This window comes from Entelurus aequoreus, linkage group LG04, assembly GCF_033978785.1.
Source record: "Entelurus aequoreus isolate RoL-2023_Sb linkage group LG04, RoL_Eaeq_v1.1, whole genome shotgun sequence".
NCBI classification, from domain to species: domain Eukaryota; kingdom Metazoa; phylum Chordata; class Actinopteri; order Syngnathiformes; family Syngnathidae; genus Entelurus; species Entelurus aequoreus.
This window is the reverse complement of record NC_084734.1, coordinates 78,086,796-78,108,397: the sequence shown is the minus strand read 5'-3', so window position 1 is coordinate 78,108,397 and position 21,602 is coordinate 78,086,796. Positions and strand designations below refer to the sequence as shown.

The window sequence follows — 21,602 nt, the reverse complement described above, 5'->3', positions numbered from 1 at the left end:
ATAATATCGGCAGTCCGATATTATCGGACATCTCTATGTTTTCTTTTTCTTTTGTTTTTCCAGTACACTTTTTTCTATTGAATGGAGGAGCTGTTTTTAATTGTGTACTGTATTAGTTTATCATCATTATTATTATATTTTATATTATTATTTTATATACGAAGTTGTATAACTTTTTTTTACACACCAATGTGTTTAAAAAACAAGATTTTTGGTGAAATGTTTCGCCTAAAAACAAATCATAGGGCATTAGAAAGTCGAGGTACCACTCTATTCTGTAACAATGAGGTGAATTTAGATTGAAAGCAAGCTTTAAAAACCAAAGTAACATATTACATAATAACAGCATGGCTTCTGTCAGCTGAATTCTTGCAAGTCAAACTGTAGACGTTAAATTGACCTTTAAATATTGAATTGTGTTGAGTTTAATACAAAAATAAAAACATACATAGATGACCTATATTTCTCTTAAGTTGCATCTTGAAGTGTAAGTCTGCTTAAACCAGGGGTGTCCAAAGTGCGGCCCGGGGGCCATTTGCGGCCCGCAGCTAATTGTTTACCGGCCCGCCACACATTCTGGAAATGCTATTGCAAAAATTAAAGAAAACATTAAAAAAAGTGGAATGAGGTGAAATCTAACTAGAAAAAGTTGCAATGTTGACACTAAGCTGCCACGCAGGCTGTTTTTTTTTCTTTTGTCTAGCTTTATTTTTTATTTTTTTTGCCATTGCTAAAAAAAAATCAAAAATCAATGTTATAATGGATTATTGACCTATTCAAGGCTCCAATTATTTCAAATATTTCACTTTAAAATGTTTTATGTGGAACATATTGCAGAAAATATTGTGTGGTTGCCATACAAAAACATCAACGTTTTCTTTGACTAAAGAGCGTAAAACAAACAAAATAATAGTTGTAACGTAAAATCGACAGATATATCTGAAGTTGATCTCGTAACTTAAGTGTTGAAAGTAAAAAAAACACTAATAAATATGTATCACTTTATATGAGTGGGGCACCTTTTGGATGCCACATATATTTAATGGGATTTTATTTATCTTTTCACTGTGATTACTCAAAAATAATAATGAATTAAAATCAATGGTGTCCTGCATTATTGATCTTTTTACGGCTCTAATTACTTCACATCAAACATTGCTTTCTGAATGTTTTGGGCAGTGGGGGAAATACTGCATATTTCAGTTTTATTATAAAAAAACAAAGTTGTCTTTGACAGAAAAGGCCTAAAACCAATTTGTTTTTTACTTTATATCAACCTGGAGTTGATATACTGTACATATTTACTGTAAGCGTTAAATAAATAAAAATAATAATAATTTGACTTGTTTTTAACATTTTAATGACTTAGACCCTTTATGGTCCCCGGAAGCCCTAAAGGTAAATTCAAAAAAAAAAAAATCCATATATTTTGTTATGGTTTGAAAATGAAAAATATCAAAATGGCCCCTGCATGCTTTATTTTTTCCGTGTGCGGCCCTCAGTGGAAAAAGTTTGGACACCCCTGGCTTAAATGTTTTAAAACATTAAATGTACCACAGTTACAACATACCGTGATTACTGCTAAACGATTGCTCTAATCGCTCTAATAACTTCCATTAGTGTTGTTTCTATACAACACTAATTAAAAACATTAGTTCGACATATTAAAGTTGCATCAACTTATTATAATGTAAGTATTGAGATAAACCTATGTTTGTATATTTCTCCAATTATTAATGTGCAACACAAGAATCAAACGTGTCTTTTTTTCCCTACAAAATGAACGACTCAGTGGCTTTCTCATGTGTTGATATCCAGGAGCACACATGCGGCATGGTGTGGCGTCAATAAATCAGGGATTTGTGCGTGCACAATGACAACACCACCTAATTGACTTTCCATCAACATGGTTCCTGTGGTCCATGCACGGTCCAGAATGGCATAACCACAGACTATAAGAGGAATTCACAGCTGCTTAGCTGCTCAGTTGTGGTCAAGGCCGATTCATGACGAATGGCGTTAAAGGTGTAATTACACAGCTGTGGTCCACAATTACCTGACCTATATTATCCCTTTTGAGGTGACAGCATCATTTGTCTTTACATTGACCTGTAATGTAACGACTTGAATGCAGCTGTCTTATATGTCTAATAACCCTCTAATTCAGTGAATCTAACACATATCTGAGTAATGTTATACTTGGTTGTCATGGTTGTAAAGGGGCTTAACACTTGCACTATTAGCTCCTGTAATGGGAAAATCATTCATTATTTGCCCACAAAAGAAGAAGACGATAGGGCGTGATCGTGGAAAGGGTCAAAAAAAGCAGAGTTATTAATGAGCGCCACAGTGCAATCGGGGCCCAAGGTGTTTCTTCAGATGACCCATTAAAAACAAAGCCTTTAAATGTTAATTAGACTTCTCACGTTGCAATGTGCAATGCTTAGTCCCCTCAAGACGCCGCTGTTCCCCTTGCTTTCCATTGGCCTCAGTGGAGCCATTTTGACAATTGACGTAATTGGCCTCAGAACACAACGCTTCCGGATCTGGATGTGTACCACATGCTTACAATGCAAGCCATTTAGCAAAGTTTAGCTACTAATGTTAGCTTTTACTAATATTACTATTAGTAGTAGTAGTATTACTATTACATGTAACAACAGCATGACTGCAAATGGTTGGTCACTTTTCTGGAACTGATTTTGTGTGTTTGCGTGCGACAACTATGAACGCCAGTGATCTTATTTGTATTCACTTGAATTTACAACTGTTAGATATACACTACCGTTCAAAAGTTTGGGGTCACATTGAAATGTCCTTATATTTGAAGGAAAAGCACTGTACTTTTCAATGAAGATAACTTTAAACAAGTCTTAACTTTAAAGAAATACACTCTATACTTTGCTAATGTGGTAAATGACTATTCTAGCTGCAAATGTCTGGTTTTTGGTGCAACATCTACATAGGTGTATAGAGGCCCATTTCCAGCAAACTATCACTCCAGTGTTCTAATGGTACAATGTGTTTGCTCATTGGCTCAGAAGGCTAATTGATGATTAGAAAACCCTTGTGCAATCATGTTCACACATCTGAAAACATTTTAGCTCGTTACAGAAGCTACAAAACTGACCTTCCTTTGAGCAGATTGAGTTCCTGGAGTACCACATTTGTGGGGTCAATTAAACGCTCAAAATGGCCAGAAAAAGAGAACTTTCATCTGAAACTCGACAGTCTATTCTTGTTCTTAGAAATGAAGGCTATTCCACAAAATTGTTTGGGTGACCCCAAACTTTTGAACGGTAGTGTAGTTGATATAGTTAAACAGTTTTAGCCGCCAATCTCGATCCAATTTTTTGGCCTGCAAATTGATTTTGAGTCCTGATGCATTACTTTGGCAATACATTATAGAACATGAACATGTTTTATAGCAAGTAACTAAAGAAAACATAATACAACTTTTATAAAGCTTATCTTATTACATTTAGAATTTGTTACATACATTTTTTTAACAAAATAAAGTGGCTAGTGAACAATAACTAAACAAAAGCCAAAGCTATTGGCCCTCATTGAAATCATTTGGGTTTAGCCCTCAAAGTCATCCTGTATCCAGATACGTACTCCCCGAGTGTGTAAATAATAAAAAAAAACTATCAAAAAAAAGGTTTTGTAATAAAAAGTTCAAGAAAAAAAAAGTTTTCTAATCACTTATCACTCATCATTTATATATACTGATACTATATCAGGTATTGATAGATGACATTTAGATCGATCACCCCTATTTTACATTACAGCTTTAGCAGTTAGCTCATTGTCCTTCTTGTCGGAGTGTGTGCGTGTATGTGTGTGTGTGTGTGTGTGTGTGTGTGTGTGATTCTCAAATCAATATATTGATACTTTAGTTATTTCAGATAATGTATATCATTACCAGGAACACAGTTTAAAGTAATTAAATCATTAAGATCTTGTCTAAATGAAAAGTGATTGGTAGGAAAAAAATACATGTATAGTATAAGGCAGGGTTTGGGAACCTTTTTGGCAGAGAGAGCCATGAAAGCCAAATATTTTAAAATGTATTTCCGTGAGAGCCATGTAACACTGAATACAACTAAATGTGTACATTTTTAAGTAAGACCAACATTTTTAGAGTATAACAAGTATCTTATTCTTTTTAATAACATTGTTATTCTGAAGCTAACCAATAATAAATAAAATACTTCTTACCATTAATGCGACTTCTTGAACAGGTGCGGTAGAAAACGGATGGTTGGATTAAAATGCATGAGGGTGTTTTATATTTTGAACATTTTTTTAACACCAACGGAATTATTCATTACTTAAAGTGTTAAGCAATGTCAGTTAAGATTTATCTGAGAGCCAGATGCAGTCATCAAAAGAGCCACATCTGGCTCGAGAGCCATAGGTTCCCTACCCCTGGTATAAGGTATATGACACTACACTAATCTCACATAGACAAAAAAAAAAAAAGCCTAGATTTATTCAAGTAAAGTTTCCTAAATAATTCATCATTGAGGCGTCATTACATTATACACGGCAATTGCAATAAAACAGTTGTTGCAAACTGTTTATTTAAGGAAATTACTGGAAATAAAATGACTCACTCAGTAGCAAGTGTATGTATCCTTTCATCGAAGGCTATTTGGAAACACTGCATACAGAGTTGAATATAAATAAAATAACACATTCATTGCAGAATAACGCCATCATTTGTTCAGCCCTCTGATTGTATATTGTTTGAAGATGATTCCTCAAGAGCAGCAACATTTGAAATAGACTACTTTTTAAATTTTACCAGAAACATTACTTATATTTGCGCAAACTATCGGATAGATACTCGCCTGAATTTTACTTGGTCAACAGATCGGAAGGAAACATCACTGGTATTGCACATCCCTAGTGTGTAGCCATTCCTTCTCCTCTAGTCTTCCAGTACTTGGAAGACACTTTATTTTCCACCTTGGTGGTTAGGATTAGTATCTTAGAAGCCGCTTCTCAACGGTGCCTTCAGGTTGCTCTCAACCTCGAGCCGGTGTTCTGGCATGACATGCACTCTCCTGGTATTCATGCAACTCCTGCCTATGTGTAACAAGGAATATGGACACGTAATTGTGTCTCCCTGAGTGTGCATCCCTTTTGAGGGAATAATTCACAGGAGTACAATTTGAACCATGTAAACACTGGGTGGTAAGGATCAGTTAAAAAAATGCAAATATCGGCCTCGACCCCATCCCATGAGCTAGTTACAAATCTGCAGTTTTTTTTAAATTACTAAAGGCAATGTATGACAGTCGTTGTTGTTGTTGTTATATTTTTGGGTTGAAAAAAGTTAAGTTTTGAGGTGGAAACATACAGCAGCTTTAATGTTAACGCCGATAAGAATTGCTATCACTTGACTAAAGCTACATCCCAGACAAGTTGAGCTGCCCTACAGATGTTTAAGCGTGACTAAAAACAGCTCAAACTTCCACAACTGCAGGGCAGCATCTACACCTCAAATTCTGATTGGTGTGCACTTGATGTCACCAAATCTCCCGTTTGCTAAGCAGGGCTCCTTTGTATGAGCTGAAGCGTTAAGGTCTCCGACTATCATCAGTCAGTCGGGCAGCAGCAGGTTGTTCAGGGTGGACATTTGGTTCGGTTCCGGTTGGGTTGCTATAACAGCCTTGCCGATTACTCTGCACTGTAGTACCCGATTGTGGTGACATCGAGGCTGACCTTGGAGTCACCTCCCCCGCTGCCGCACTCTCCCTTGTCGTACCACCATTTGTTTTTCAATTTGTCCAAGAGGCCTTGCTCATTCAGTTTTAAAACTGCCAGGTTAACAGCATTTCTTGAAACGATAAAACATAACTTGTAAGAAAATGCACAGGTCCGTGAGAAATCTAATGCAAAGTAATGGGTTTACTTATAAGCATCAATGTGATAGGCAGCGGTGGTAGAGAGGCTACCACCACAGAACCAGGACAAATTGCGGTTTAAGAATTCAAGAAGAGATAAGAGGCTCACTTAACGTAAAGACAGTGTTAAATCTTGGAAAAAAGGTGGCATGAAGGGTTACGTAGTTTAACAAACTGAAGTGTGCGGGATGGGGACACTGGTCATTGAGAAGAGAAGTAACAACAGCAGACATCATGCAATTAACATTTGTCACAAGTGACGGCACAGCTTTTAAAAGGCTAAATTGAAAAACCATTGAACTGTTAAATTAAAAGTGACAACACAACAGTCAGGTAGGACAACACACGGGACGGAAGGAGAGATCGAAGGGGGTGGGGGGGAGAGAAGAGCAACGGGAAGAGAGACATAAATATGAAATTAGACTTAGACTTAACCATATCAATAGGATATGATCAGAACAGCATGTATAAAATCATTGAAAAGTTAGCAAAAAACCCTTTGTATCCAAGTGCATTGAAAAGCATACTACCGTTACCTGTGCTTCCATAAAAAAACAAGGAGGAGGAGACAATGACAACAAGGGGGTCATCAGGGTAGGTGGAATACTATAACAACATGGAGGATATTGTTATATTATTCCACCCACCTTAATGCTGAGCCTTTGGGCGTCGCCACACCGTAGCCTTTGGAGTCGAGGTTCCCGCCCACTTTCATGGTGTCGCACGGCTTCCGCTGCTCGATGTACTCATTCATGGTGGACTCCAGGAGAAAGGCGAACTTGCCCTTTGACTTTCGTACCCGGGCCACGCCATCGGGGGTGGTCTTAACAAACACTGAGGGCTCAGCCGATTTCATGTACGACCACATCTTCTCGTACACGGCTATTTTGGATCGCTGTGCGGAGAGGGAGCACAAGGGAAGAACGGGTTCAGAAGCACATAGACGTCTGTCACGTGTCCAATGGATTTTGTAGGATTTTGAGCTTAATGATCACTTGATTGACAGTGGTGTTAAGAAGTACTTAAAGACATCCTTTAAAACCTCTGTGATATCTTCAAATACTCCCACAAAAGATCTGCTTTGTAAAGTTAGTAAGATCATGAAGCACAATAATTGACAAAGTCCATTTCTCTTGATTGGCCCATCACATCTACAGATGCGTAATTAAAGATTGTACAAGCACTTCATTTTTCTCATGTTTGAAATTAACATATACAGCAGGGGTCACCAACGCGGTGCCCGCGGGCACCAAGTAGCCCGTAAGGACCAGATGAGTAGCCCGCTGGCCTGTTTTAAAAATAGCTCAAATAGCAGAACTTACCAGTGAGCTGCCTCTATTTTTTAAATTGTATTTATTTACTAGCAAGCTGGTCTCGCTTTGCTCGACATTTTTAATTCTAAGAGAGACAAAACTCAAATAGAATTTGAAAATCCAAGGAAATATTTTAAAGACTTGGTCTTCACTAACTGACAAAGAAACAGATAACATATTTGGTGTCCAGTTCAAAGTGTGACATGATTTGTTTAAAAATTTGAGAGTTGACTTTTGTATTTTACATGAGTTATTATTTGTACAAAGTAATTCATGATTTGTTCAAAAATGTTAGTGGCTAGCTAGTTAAAATGGGATATTGTGATTTCACAAGACTGTCTTAGAAGTGATCATTTGAAAATATTCAATTTGAGAAATGTGCACTTAGAGAAAATATAAAAATAAAGTGTTGCATATTGATATTTATCTGTTTCTATATATATTTATTGTGAGAAATAATTAAGATGATCAGTATTTCCACAAAGATAAATATCATTAATTATTAATAATAACATAGAGTTAAAGGTAAATTGAGCAAATTGGCTATTTCTGGCAATTTATTTAAGTGTGTATCAAACTGGTAGCCCTTCGCATTAATCAGTACCCAAGAAGTAGCTCTTGGTTTCATAAAGGTTGGTAACCCCTGATATACAGTATAAGTCAGTGCAATTCAACTGGCAGCCCGGGGGCCAAATCCGGCCCGATAATGACACCTTACCACCCATGCGAGTTCAGTTCAAAACATGGGAGACAAAGATTTTTGCAGCATATTACCAAAACCACTAAGTATTCCTGTTGTATGGAGGAACTTAGACCATGGACAGATCATTGCATTGACATTTTACCTTGCTTGAAAACAGAACACTGGGGTCTAAACTTGTGATTTACATACCTGCCATGGGACGTTCCTCAAGGCACCCCTTTATGTCCTCTCCTTTTTGGGAGTCACACATTTAGGTGTTGCTGTAGCTTGTTTACTTCGGATACAGTCAATAGTCTTTTTGTTCAACTTCTTCAGTTATACTAGTGGTGTCCCTCAAGGTTCCATTTTAGGTCCTGTCTTTATACATCATTTGGGCTATTCGACTGGTAGCCCGCGAGTTCAGTCCAAAAAACTTGCGAGAGACTCACATTTTTGCAGCAGATTCTTAAAAATACCAGAGCGTTCCTGTAGTTCTAACAAAATAAAGACAGAAATCTAGTCCGTCCCCTGGTCCTTAGCTTTCTGGAAATGTGGCCCCGAAAACAATTAAATTGAATATCCCCTGGTATTTGTATTGTTAAGTATTCCCATTCTACCTCTGGTATACCCTGCTAACTGTGACTCATTGTCTGTGTGCAGAAGGAGTAAGGCACGTTTCATGTACACCAGGGATCCTATCACCGAGTAACTCAAATGAGAATTCTCAAAGCGCCTTGGGTGAGGATTAGCTAGCCTGAAAATATGGGTGAGTCGAGCACTATCTATAATAAGCATCGATTAAATTATTCAATGGTGATGGATTTATTTTGGCATAAGGCTCTTCAGACAATTGCTAGTATAACAGTAATGAGCAAGTTTTCTGAAAGACAAAAAATATTATTGCATGCACTGCTGACTACTGTATATCTAATTCAAATATGAACCAGAAATAGACGGTTTTGGATCGTAATAAAAACAGGCAAAATCAAAGCAACTCAATGGTTTGAGGGTGGTAAAGACATATCCGTACGAGATATTCCCCTGTTTAGTGATAAATATATTTGCATGGAAAAGCAAATAATCACAAATACCTTACTGTTTTCAAAGCCAAAGCACACCCTTTCAGGTAATAGCGAGGGTAGCGGAATTTATCCCCTGGGAACATTGACAGTCTGCTCAAGGTCTCGTCCCTCCAATAATCAATCAAATAAATGTTACCCAATTCAAGAGCTTTAATCTGCTTGTAACACAACAGGGAATGTCAACAGATAAGCACAATCAATACAGGTTTCATCCACTGATAGAGGTTCCTCAGTCCGAAGTAGCAGAACGTCCATAGGAAACTAAAAAAGATGGTTGTTTAAAACTCAATAAAAGGTAATTAGACTAAAAACTGATGCGATGGTTACACTTTCGCCATGCAGCATTTTAATATTGAACATTAAATATTGAAGTGGTCCAACATGGGTGTTGCAGTCATGGTGTCCCATCTACACCTCCATGGGGTGTCCACATTTTTTGTATATCACTGTATTATATTTTTTGATTGATTGAGAAGTTTATTGACATCTTATAGAATTGAATCCATGTAATGCTTTAAAAAGGCAAATGGGTGGCACAAAAAGCCAAAAGGCTTGTTTCCATTGTGGTCCATTAAATATTCATCCCATCTATGTCCCATCTACACCTCCATGGGGTATCCATATTTTTTATATATCACTGTATTATATTTTTTGATTGATTGATCATTTATCGTTGAGAAGTTTATCGACATCTTAAAGAATTTAATCCATGTAATGCTTTAAAAAGGCAAATGGGTGGCACAAAAAGCCAAAAGGCTTGTTTCCATTGTGGTCCATTAAATATTCATCACATTTGATACATTCACTAATAAAATATATATAACCTGTATCATGTATATAAGAAATTACGTAACAATTTTTATAAATGATGTACATATACCCAGTATACATGTCAGGTGATTTGAAAGACAATATATACAAAAAATGTACATGACACTATTTACATGACTATGCACATGTTGACTCCAAGAGTGTGCAAAGCAGAATGAGAAAATATATATACACTATAACCACATATAATGTAATATATAACCTGTAATATAAACTAAAATAAACTAAAACACCTAATGGTTATATTTGTTTATGTTCTTTCTGTTTTTAGTTAGGGCTATGGTACTAATAAGGATTAATCCAACACTGTTATTAATTTAACTTAAAAAAAATGAAATAACATATATATATAATAAAAATTAAATAACATGTATATATATAGTATATATATATAAACATCTATATATATATATATATATATATATATATATATATATATATATATATATATATATATATATATATATATATATATATATATATATATATATATATATATATATATATATATATATATATATATATATATATATATATATATATATATATATATATATATATATATATATATATATATATATATATATATATATATATATATACATACACAATTGACGCATCTACAGTGCAGAGTGACTCAAAATCTCTAAAACAACAATGCATTTAGGACAGTTTGTTCAAGTCCTGTAGTGTTACTGTCGCGCATGCATACATGCATTTGAAGTTGATCTGGTAGTGACAGGCTGCAGAAGCAAACAAGTCAATATGGAAGACATTAAACAACATGTTGCCCCACTGCAAGGGTAATTTGAATACAAACAAAGCAGTACTAGTGAGTTATACACGCTCTGCGGGAAGGGGTTGTCTTTTCATTGAAGCCCTTCCATCCTGAAATAACACATAAATAACACAAATGGAATAGCAGGTCCACATTAATGTCGATAAATGTTTGTTTATAACAAACATGAACATTTTAACATGAACATGATCCTCAAGGTGTTTAATGAACACATTAAGTGCATGTATATTCCCGTCGTTCTTTAGGGTCTTTGCTCATTAAAAAAATAAAAAAATAACAATAAAAATAATAAAAAATAAAAATAAAAAAATATATATATAGATAGATAGATAGATAGATAAAAAAACAAAGATATATTTAATCATGACTAAAGCATCCCTTGTATTTAATCGGATTCAATGTTTGAATTGGTTGACAGCCTTTGTTTCTATAAATGGAATATAAAGAACATCAACAACTGTGTTGTGTTGACATAGTGTCCCTCTTTTGCACCTCAATAACTGTTTTGCACCACAATTAAGCGGAACCATTGTGGCCTGGGCATGCGCCCTTTCTGTTAGAGCAGTGATTCTCAAACTTTTTTCACCAAGTACCACCTTAGAAAACACTTGGCTCTCTCCAAGTGCCACCATGATGACCACCATTAAAATACAGTAGCGTAGTAGGCCGAAGTATACATAAAAAACAAGGCATATGTTTTATTTAACAAGTGTATTTATTTATTTTTGACCACTATATCATTAGACACAATTTGAACAGTAACACTGTGTTTGACTTTATGAAAATAAAACACTAATTTAATCAAGTGATTATTTGGCATGCCACTAGACGGAGCCCGCGTAGCATTAGTGGTGCACCATAGTTTGAGAATCACTCTGTTCGAGGGTACATAGTTTGGATTTTGGCACCAAGCACTTTGGCTAGATCGGACCAATCTAAGTCTGTGAGCATGAACTGATGAAGCCTGCTCAATTGGGAAGTAAAATGTCTAATACAAACTCAACAGTCCAGTTGCGAGAGATTGAATGCCTTGATTAAATCGAATCATTTTATCATAAAAAAGCTTTGATTGATATTATGTTGCTTTGATTAATAATAATTAAACTAATGAAAATCGATAAAATCTGGACTGCATACAGTGTCTGGAACTTTAAATATGCTAACATTGTTATCAATCAATCAATCAATCAATGTTTATTTATATAGCCCTAAATCACATCGTTTTCACAGGGCGGCTGCTATAGAGCACACATCAGAGCAGAAGAGTTGTTTTTAAACATTTTTTGCACACATGTTTCAACGTTGATGATGTGCATTTATTAGAAAAAAAGAACAATGATTATGGTACAAGAAATTGTTTTGTTTATTTAAACTATTTTCCCCTAATATTTGCATCGAGGCTACAAAGTGTGTTTTATCCGATTACTGGATCAATCTGTACAAACTAATCAATATATTGCTCGATTACAAAAATAATTAACAGCCTCAGCCCTACCTAAGAATACAATGACCTGGATGGATGAGAATATCCATAGGCAATATGAATAATAGGCAATGTACTGTACTAGTGTTCTAAAGTAATATAAATCTAAAAATAAATCAAGTGGTTGCAAAAAAAAACTTTTTGGTAAATTGTTTCACTCAGTGTTTAGTTTTAAACTGTTTTCGTGCAAAATTGTATGAATTATATTGGTTTCTAGAGATTAACACATAACTCTAAATAATGATGACAAATCAAACTTGATGATAAACTATTCTTCATTTGTATTGCACAGTTTTAATGCAGAGTGCATTACTTCACTTAACTAAATCAACAAAACACAAATGTAAATATTTACGGTAAATTTATTAATTTACAGTCGGGGCTTTGGTAATTGTATACTTGCCAACGCTCCCGATTTTCCCGGGAGAGACCCGGGTTTCAATGCGTTCTCTTTATTTTCATGACTATTTACATTGTAGATTGTCACTGAAGGCATCACAACTATGATTTAACACATGTGGAGTTATGAACTTAACAAAAAAAGGTGAAATAACTGAAAACATGTTTTATATTCTAGTTTCATCAAAATAGCCACCCTTTGCTCCGATTACTTTTTTGCACATTCTTCATAACTCCACGTGTTCATTCATAGTTTTGATGCCTTCAGTGACAATCTACAATACACAAAACACTTTGATTGAGAAGGTGTGTCCAAACTTTTGGCCTGTACTGTATATATGTATGTACTGTATTATATATATGTATGTATGTATTTATGTATATGACTCCCTAATTATGTCACTTAGCTGATTTCAGTGTATATGGCATGATCATCCCCACTCAATGTTTATCTATCTACACTATCTATGAATCTATAGCGTCTTTTAGTGTTGTCCTTCACTCTGATTTTTTTGTCCAATAGATGGATTTTTCCTTATGTCTATTAGTTTGACGGCAAGGCAAACAAATCAGTCTTGATGTGATTTAGTTTGACCTTAGCTAAAACATCATTACGTCAGAAGGAAATATTTGTCTGTGCAAATCTCAAGTAATGAAGTTGAATACTATATCAACTTCAGTGATTGAGCATGCATATGGAGCTTTGTCCCTGTACATCATACAGATCAGACTCATCAGTGTCCCAAAAAGGTAATTTAACAGGAGCACAGTCATCTCTGATGCATCTCTTAACAAACAAACACATTAACCTTGACTTGGGAAAAGTGCTTTTCTGGCTCAAGTAATAAACCATGTTTGTATGCATTTGTCACAGAGCATCAGACCAATTGTGAGCATGAGACGAGACAGTGGCGTAACACAAATAAAAAAAAAGTCTATATGATGAATGTCTGCCTGCGCAGATGAACATGCTTGAAGTCAGGACATTGGGCCCCATTCAGCAATAAGTTCCTAACTTTTCCTCTTATCTTTCTTCCTAAGTGATTTCCTAAGAGGAGTCTATTCAAATTCATGACGTGTTCTTAAACGCCCAAATTGTTCCCACCTGCTGTTCTTAAGTTGCTGAATGCCAAATGGTTAGCGCGCGCATGTCTATCATAATTTGCATACAAACACGCCCTTATTTCCCCAATATGCATATGTAAACACCCTTAATTCCGTAATTTGCATAGGTAAACGCCCTTAATTCCCCATATAAGGGCACAATTCCGGCGGAAAAACCGACCATCAAACACACGGAGAAAACAAACAGATTACAGAAGAGAAATTCGTATTTTTAAGAAGGGGCAGACAGTTCTCGGTAGCTTAAAGCGTTCGAATAAATATTCATCACTTCATACATGGTTGTAAAACATACGCTCCCTCCCCAGGGCACGATCTGCGGCATCTTGCCATCTTGCAGTCTATCTATCTATCTATCTATCTATCTATCTATATATATATATATATATATATATATATATATATATATATATATATATATATATATATATATATATATATATGTGTGGGAAAAAAAAATCACAAGACTACTTAATCTCTACAGGCCTGTTTCATGAGGGGTTCCCTCAATCATCAGGAGATTTTAATAGAAGCATTCACATACCATGGTTTATATAAGGCACAGAACGGGTAGGTACAGGCAGGCGTAGGGGTGTGGTGATTGGCTCATGTGTTACCTAGGAGGTGTTTCCGTCTGTGACGGTATGCTGATACAATTTCGCTGCGCTTGTTGAGGGATGACAGGTCTGGGCGGTATATAATAAACAGTTTCTCTTTTAAGCATAGGTTGCATCTTTTATTACCACTGTTGTAAGGTGTGCTGGATGCAAGAATTTGCCATGTTATTGAATATTCAACATTATTGTCTTTGAGGTTCCAAATGTGCTTGCTGAGTTCTGTAGTATCCCGCAGGCTTTGGTTCCTGAAAGAAGCCTTGTGATTGTTCCATCTGGCTTTGAACTCTCCCTCGGTTAATCCTACATACGTGTCAAATGTGTTAATGTCCTTGCGTGTTACCTTTGATTGGTAAACGACTGATGTTTGTAAGCATATATATATATATATATATATATATATATATATATATATATATATATATATATATATATATATATATATATATATGTATATATATATATATATATATATATATATATGATATTAATGTAACATTAGACAATAGAAGTAATGGAACTTGTCACACTTAAGAACAAATTGGCCACCCTAAGAGTGCTCTTAACTTTAACTTTAACTCTAACTCTGGAGCACTCGTAGATTTTGTTGTTATTACCTACGAACAAATCCCAGCTAAGAAAATATTGGTGAATACAAAAATCTCCTTTAAAAACTTCGTAAGTGGGCCTAAGAACAAAATGTGTTCTTAAGAACGGTTGCTGAATGGGGCCCATTGAGTATTGTGGTATAATGCATATATGAGGATTGAGAGAAGAACTTGGACTTTAATGTGATGTTTTTGCTGACAATCTTATTATATGCGTAGAATTTGCCTGTGTCACAAAGCGTGGCAAGGACACAAGTTTAGAAGACGATTTCCCCAAAGACCCTGGCTCATCTTCGGAAAAGCTCCAAACGCCTTCTCAAATGAGGAGAAAAGAATGGATTTGGGCATTGATTACCGGCGACAGAGTGTGCTGTCTCAGTGCTTTATGAAGTCAATTCATCAATATCAGAGCCTGGGAAGTGACACAACCAAAACCTAAACAGGCTGATTGCACAGCAAGTAAAGTCTCAACAGGGCTGTTTAAATGGGAATCAAACGGAATGTAGAAAAAAACAAGAAAACCTAGATATGTTTTGATTATACATCCTCTAACTAACTCCTGATAATATAACTGCAACATCTGCTATTCAAGGAGAAGCTAAAGCATGGGTGTCAAATGTACGGCCCGCAGGCCTAAACAGGTTTCAAGTTTGCTTAGTACAAAAATAAACTGACATTTTTGAATGAAAGAAACTGCTGTTCTAAATGTGTCCACTGGATGTCACAATAGCAATTATTTGTATCCCCTGCTGCCCATAGCTCCGCCCCCTGGCCATGTTAGAGATAGAGGACTGGGGACACATTAGCTAGGCGCACATAGATATGCTGAAATAATATGTATTTCCCTTCAACTTCACGTGTGATTAATGACATAGGTCCAAATTCACAAGTTTTGTTGCAGATGATGCTACATTTGTAATAAACAACATTATATTAGTACATCAGTTGAGCAAAATGTACATTAAAAACATCCTGTAATTTGATTTTGATATTATTATTCATTTTATCTTCTAATAGATTACACATTAAAGGCCTACTGAAACCCACTACTACTGACCACGCAGTCTGATAGTTTATATATCAATGATGAAATCTTAACATTGCAACACAGGCCAATACGGCCGGGTTAGATTAGTAAAGTGCAATTTTAAATTTCCCGCAAAATATTCTGCTGAAAACGTCTCGGTATGATGACGTTTGCGCGTGACGTCACGGATTGTAGCGGACATATTGGGACAGCATTGTGGCCAGCTATTAAGTCGTCTGTTTTCATCGCAAAATTCCACAGTATTCTGGACATCTGTGTTGGTGAATCTTTTGCAATTTGTTTAATGAACAATGAAGACAGCAAAGAAGAAAGCTGTAGGTGGGAAGCGGTGTATTAGCGGCCGGCTGCAGCAACACAACCAGGAGGACTTTGAGTTGGATAGCAGACGCGCTACCGTGAGTACGCAGCTTTGGCTTCCAAACATTTGATCGCTTGCCCGTACGTGCGTGCCGCTATGTGCATGTCACGTACGTAACTTTGGGGAAATATATGTGCTGTATGAACTTTACGGAGGTGAACGGTACTTTGGGCTGTGGGATTGAGTGTGTTGTGCGGGTGTTTGATTTGTATTGGCGGGTTATATGGACGGGAGGGGGGAGGTGTTTGTTATGCGGATTAATTTGTGGCATATTAAATATAAGCCTGGTTGTGTTGTGGCTAATAGAGTATATATATGTCTTTTGTTTATTTACTGTTTTAGTCATTCCCAGCTGAAAATCTCACAGCATCTTCCCTATCTGAATCGCTTCCACTGCCCTCTAATCCTTCACTCTCACTTCCTCATCCACAAATCTTTCATCCTCGCTGAGCTATAAGAAAATTAGTTTGACACTTCTGAGCTAAAGGATATCACACCTTTTTCTAATTCTATTTGAGAAGGATGGCTGAATTACTGAACTATTTATTGGGTATTGTATAATACAGATATAATGGTAGAGCGTTGTTCTACCTGTGGCTTTAATACATGCCATATAATTGGCCTGTTGCTAAGAGGGCGTCCCGTCATGCATATTTTGTACTACAATGAAAAATCCGTTGGCTATTGTCCTGCTAATTTATGAGTCTACCTTGATGCTTATGGTCATAATGGTGCTAGAGCATAGTGTGAGTTCAAGAGGAGTCAGTGGGAAATACTATTCAGACTTTCTCTATAGAAACACAAAGCAATTTCTAAAAAACATATGATTCCTACATTCATATAGACTGACTGGACACTTTATTAGGAACACCTGCTCTGGCTTATTGTTCAAAAGCAGAATTTTTGACACTCAGAAAAGTGTAAAAATAAGTTCAACCATAAACACAGACTGTGAGTGGGCCTGGGCTGTCAATAAATTAATTAACCGAAAGATACATGAAAATGAACTCGATAACTTTGCTAACATCGATAAATGATCTTGTCCCTGCGTGAGGGTTCATTCTGTGCATCGCTACTGACTACTGCAACACACTTCTTGTCAGGATCCCCAGCAAGAACATCCAGAAGCTGCAATACATACAGAATAGTGCTGCTAGGATCCTGATGAGAGTGCGGAAATATGACCATATCACACCAATTCTCAAATCCCTTCACTGGCTTCCTGTTCCACTCAAGATTGAATACAAAGTCTCCCTACTAACCCACCAGTGGCTCCATGGAAATGCCCCCCTCTACCTCAAAGAACTATTCACACCCAAATCCTCTGCACGACACCTCCGCTCCGGACAGGCTAACCTCCTCCAACCTCAGAGGACAAAGCTACGAACAACGGGAGACCGGGCTTTCTGCTCCACCGCTCCCAGTCTGTGGAACGCTCTCCCTGACCACCTGAGGGCACCACAGACTGTGGATGCTTTTAAAAAAGGCTTAAAAACCCTTCTTAAAAAAAAAAAAAAGTTTAGATATATGCATACTAGTTCTAGCTATTAGGCTGTTCTAGTTTTTATTTGTGTTTATTTTTATTATCTTTTCATTTATTTATTTTATTTTATTTTATTTTTTTATTGTTTTAATACACTGTAGCACTTTGAGGTTGTTTACTCAATGTAAAGTGATTTTTACAAATACAATCTATTATTATTATTAGAGATGCCGATATTATCGGCCGATAAATGCTTTAAAATGTAATATCAGAAATTATCAGTTTCGTTTTTTTTAATATCGGTATCGTTTTTTAAATTTTTTTTAAATTTTTTTTATTAAATCAACATAAACAACACAAGATACACTTACAATTAGTGCACCAACCCAAAAAACCCCCCTCCCCCATTTACACTCATTCACACTTATTCACACAAAAGGGTTGTTTCTTTCTGTTATTAATATTCTGGTTCCTACATTATATATCAATATATATCAATACAGTCTGCAAGGGATACAGTCCGTAAGCACACACGATTGTGCGTGCTGCTGGTCCACTAACAGTACTAACCTTTAACAGTTAATTGTACACATTTTCATTAATTACTAGTTTCTATGTAACTGTTTTTATATTGTTTTACTTTCTTTTTTATTCAAGAAAATGTTTTTAATTAATTTATCTTATTTTATTTTATTATTCTTTTAAAAAATGACCTTATCTTCACCATACCTGGTTGTCCAAATTAGTTATAATAATGTGTTAATTCCATGACTGTATATTGGACAATATCGGAATATCGGACATCGGCAAAAAGCCATTATCAGACATCCCTAATTATTATTATTATTATTATCGCTCTCAGCACCTGAGCGAACCACCTTGACAGTCATTCACAATCTTTGTCTCGGTGGGTGGAGCCTGGACCGCTGGGTTACACACACGATGCACGGATATAGCCTCGCTACTAAAAAGGTAACAATTATGAGAAAAAAGATGATTGCAAAGCCCAATGTCCTTTGTGGGAATACATTTGACTTCAAACTAAATGAAGGAGCAAGATGACCGTGCCCATCACCACGAACAAGCGAACCAGTACCCTGAATTTGTTAGTAAGTGATGTGAACAAAAAATATTTCCTGAAATGCAATTTTTGGTCTCAAAATAAAGCTAATAATAATATTTTTTATCTGCAATAATTAACACTATATCATCCAGCCAAATGTGTTATCGACCCAGGCCTACACGTTTGTGGAAACTTGATATTTTATTGTGTGGTGTTTCATTGTTTACATTCCCAAAATATGACAGTCAAGCTTTACCATTGGCCTGTGGAGAACTGGGACAACAGAGACTCTTACCAGGAGGACTTTGAGTTGGATACGCGCTACCGTGAGTACGCAGCTGCGGCTTCCAAACATTTGATCGCTTGCCCGTACGTGCGTGCCGCTATGTGCATGTCACGTACGTAACTTTGGGGACTTTGGGGAAATATATGTGCTGTATGAACTTTGCGGAGGTGAACGGTACTTTGGGCTGTGGGATTGAGTGTGTTGTGCGGGTGTTTGATTTGTATTGGCGGGTTATATGGACGGGAGGGGGGAGGTGTTTGTTATGCGGGATTCATTTGTGGCATATTACATATAAGCCTGGTTGTGTTGTGGCTAATAGAGTATATATATGTCTTGTGTTTATTTACTGTTTTAGTCATTCCCAGCTGAATATCAGGTCCCACCCGCCTCTCACAGCATCTTCCCTATCTGAATCGCTTCCACTGCCCTCTAATCCTCCACTCTCACTTTCCTCATCCACAAATTGTTCATCCTCGCTCAAATTAATGGGGAAATCGTCGCTTTCTCGGTCCGAATCGCTCTCGCTGCTGGTGGCCATGATTGTAAACAATGTGCAGATGTGAGGAGCTCCACAACCTGCGACATCACGCTACTTTCGGTACAGGCAAGGCTTTTTTTTTATCAGCGACCAAAAGTTGCGAACTTTATCGTCGATGTTCTCTACTAAATCCTTTCAGCAAAAATATGGCAATATCGCGAAATGATCAAGTATGACACATAGAATGGACCTGCTATCCCCGTTTAAATAAGAAAATCTCATTTCAGTAGGCCTTTAAGGTTTTTTTGGGCTATATGTAAAAGTAGAAAGGTTATTTAAGTGCAGAATTAAAAAAAGTAATTGTCCTCTCCATTCTAAATAACCACTTAATCTGTATTGATTCCAAATTACAGATCCCTCCCAGACCTCTGGCCACTACTCTTTGGACTATTGCCTGTTTAATTCTTCTCTTGGCTTTGCAGAGTTCTTTCATTAGGCTCTCCACTGCTCGTCAAGCTCAAGTCTTTCTTCACCCTCCACTGTTTCCCTTAACATTCACAGCGTTTGTGGTTCTACCACAGCCTTCATTCCATATTCTCTGCGGACTACCTTTGTCCCAAGAAATAAAAGTTGATGCTCTGAGGGCGTACTTGTGTCATGCTATAGACGGAATGCCAACTGACACATCTTTGCCCCCAGAAGCGAGGCTCTATAAGGACAAAGCTTTGCCAGAGGTCACGCCTATCTCACAGCGGTCTATTATTACATCTGATAGCTCCCTCTTATATGCAAACAAGCTGTAATCTTTACAGAAGCTCCATCAGTCAATACTCCACTGAAACACATCGTGACAAGAGCTCTGGGAGTCATGTTACAAAGCGTCGATGTGATTGCAGTGCAGCCTCAGGATTCCTGGAATAAATTGTCTTCTCTTCATGCAAGTCTGGCCAGAAGCAGGTCTGCTCCGCTTAGAAAATCTACTCATTAAACCTCGTGTTGGACCATGCAGAAGCTCTAATGTCTGCGTCACAATAGCTGAGACGTGAAATTGATTTTTATGCTTAGCAAAAATGCCTCAGTCACTGCGCACAAGCTGTTGTTCCATCTTCATCCCACCTGTACGTTAGTAAAATGCTTGATGCTTGCCCTTCAGACTTTAATGTAAAATGATTTGAGGGGCAAACAAAGCTGCGGACTCATTCCTATCCATCATGTCCTTGTTTCATTGTTACGCTGTTAAATGAGGTGCATGAAGGGTCTTTGACGGTCTCACCCTAGTTTTTTCATGTAATTAGACAACCAATGTGCTATTGAAGCTATTATCATGCCCCATTTTTCCCTTTTACATGCTTTTCAAAACAAAAGCCTTTTGATGGACTCGTCAAGGCTGAATTTAGACCGCAAATTACAACGATTTTCTGTGGCACAGTCAGATAGGGGTCATGGCGTATCCTCTGACCAGGCCTCTTCTAAATGTCGGTATACAGATATCCTGTCAAAGTGAACTTTACGTCATAACAATACAAAGCAAAAAAACCTAAAGCTGTAAATTTAAAAAAAATACAACACAGCCATACATATTGTACACAAAATTAGGAGTGCAGTGACATTATGTAAGGAAGTAATTCCAAGTTAATTAATTAAATATGTTTATTCTTAAATCGTTCATTACGGTTGACGTCCATGTTGTGACTGCCTGTTGTGAACACTTGTTTCATTGTTTATCTGCATTGTGCTCAGTGTTTCTGGTGTTCAGTCATAGTAGACAGATTTCAGGTATTGGTTAATTTAGAATACATGTTGATAGACCGTTAAATACATTCAGCATATGATTAGTGAATTGAAATTGACTACTTACACATGCAGTGTAACTCTAAATTAAGAGAGTCAACCTCCCCATGTTTTATATTAGTGCATAACAGATGGAGTGGCACATACTAGCGGCACGAGCGTAAGAATAGAAAGAAGATCCTACATTTGCCGAGTAGGAAGCAAGTAGTGTTTACGTCAAAGCTGGGAACATATCTTGACTCTGGGG

At 36.7% G+C, this 21,602-nt stretch overlaps 2 protein-coding genes across 2 annotated transcripts in view; one reads left to right on the top strand and one right to left on the bottom strand.

Annotated features, from left to right (window-relative positions):
• The window catches only part of LOC133649042 (glutamate receptor 3-like), a 540,266-nt gene that overhangs the window by 380,026 nt on the left and 138,638 nt on the right, over nt 1-21,602 (top strand). The window lies entirely within an intron of this gene.
• LOC133648076 (glutamate receptor 3-like) overlaps nt 1-21,602 on the bottom strand; it is a 106,974-nt gene that overhangs the window by 33,185 nt on the left and 52,187 nt on the right. The window contains exons 10-11 of the mRNA XM_062043855.1: nt 6,563-6,810; nt 5,734-5,848 (exon numbers count right to left, since the gene is read on the bottom strand). Of these exons, the coding sequence (XP_061899839.1) occupies nt 5,734-5,848; nt 6,563-6,810 (363 nt within the window). The remainder of the gene's footprint in view (nt 1-5,733; nt 5,849-6,562; nt 6,811-21,602) is intronic.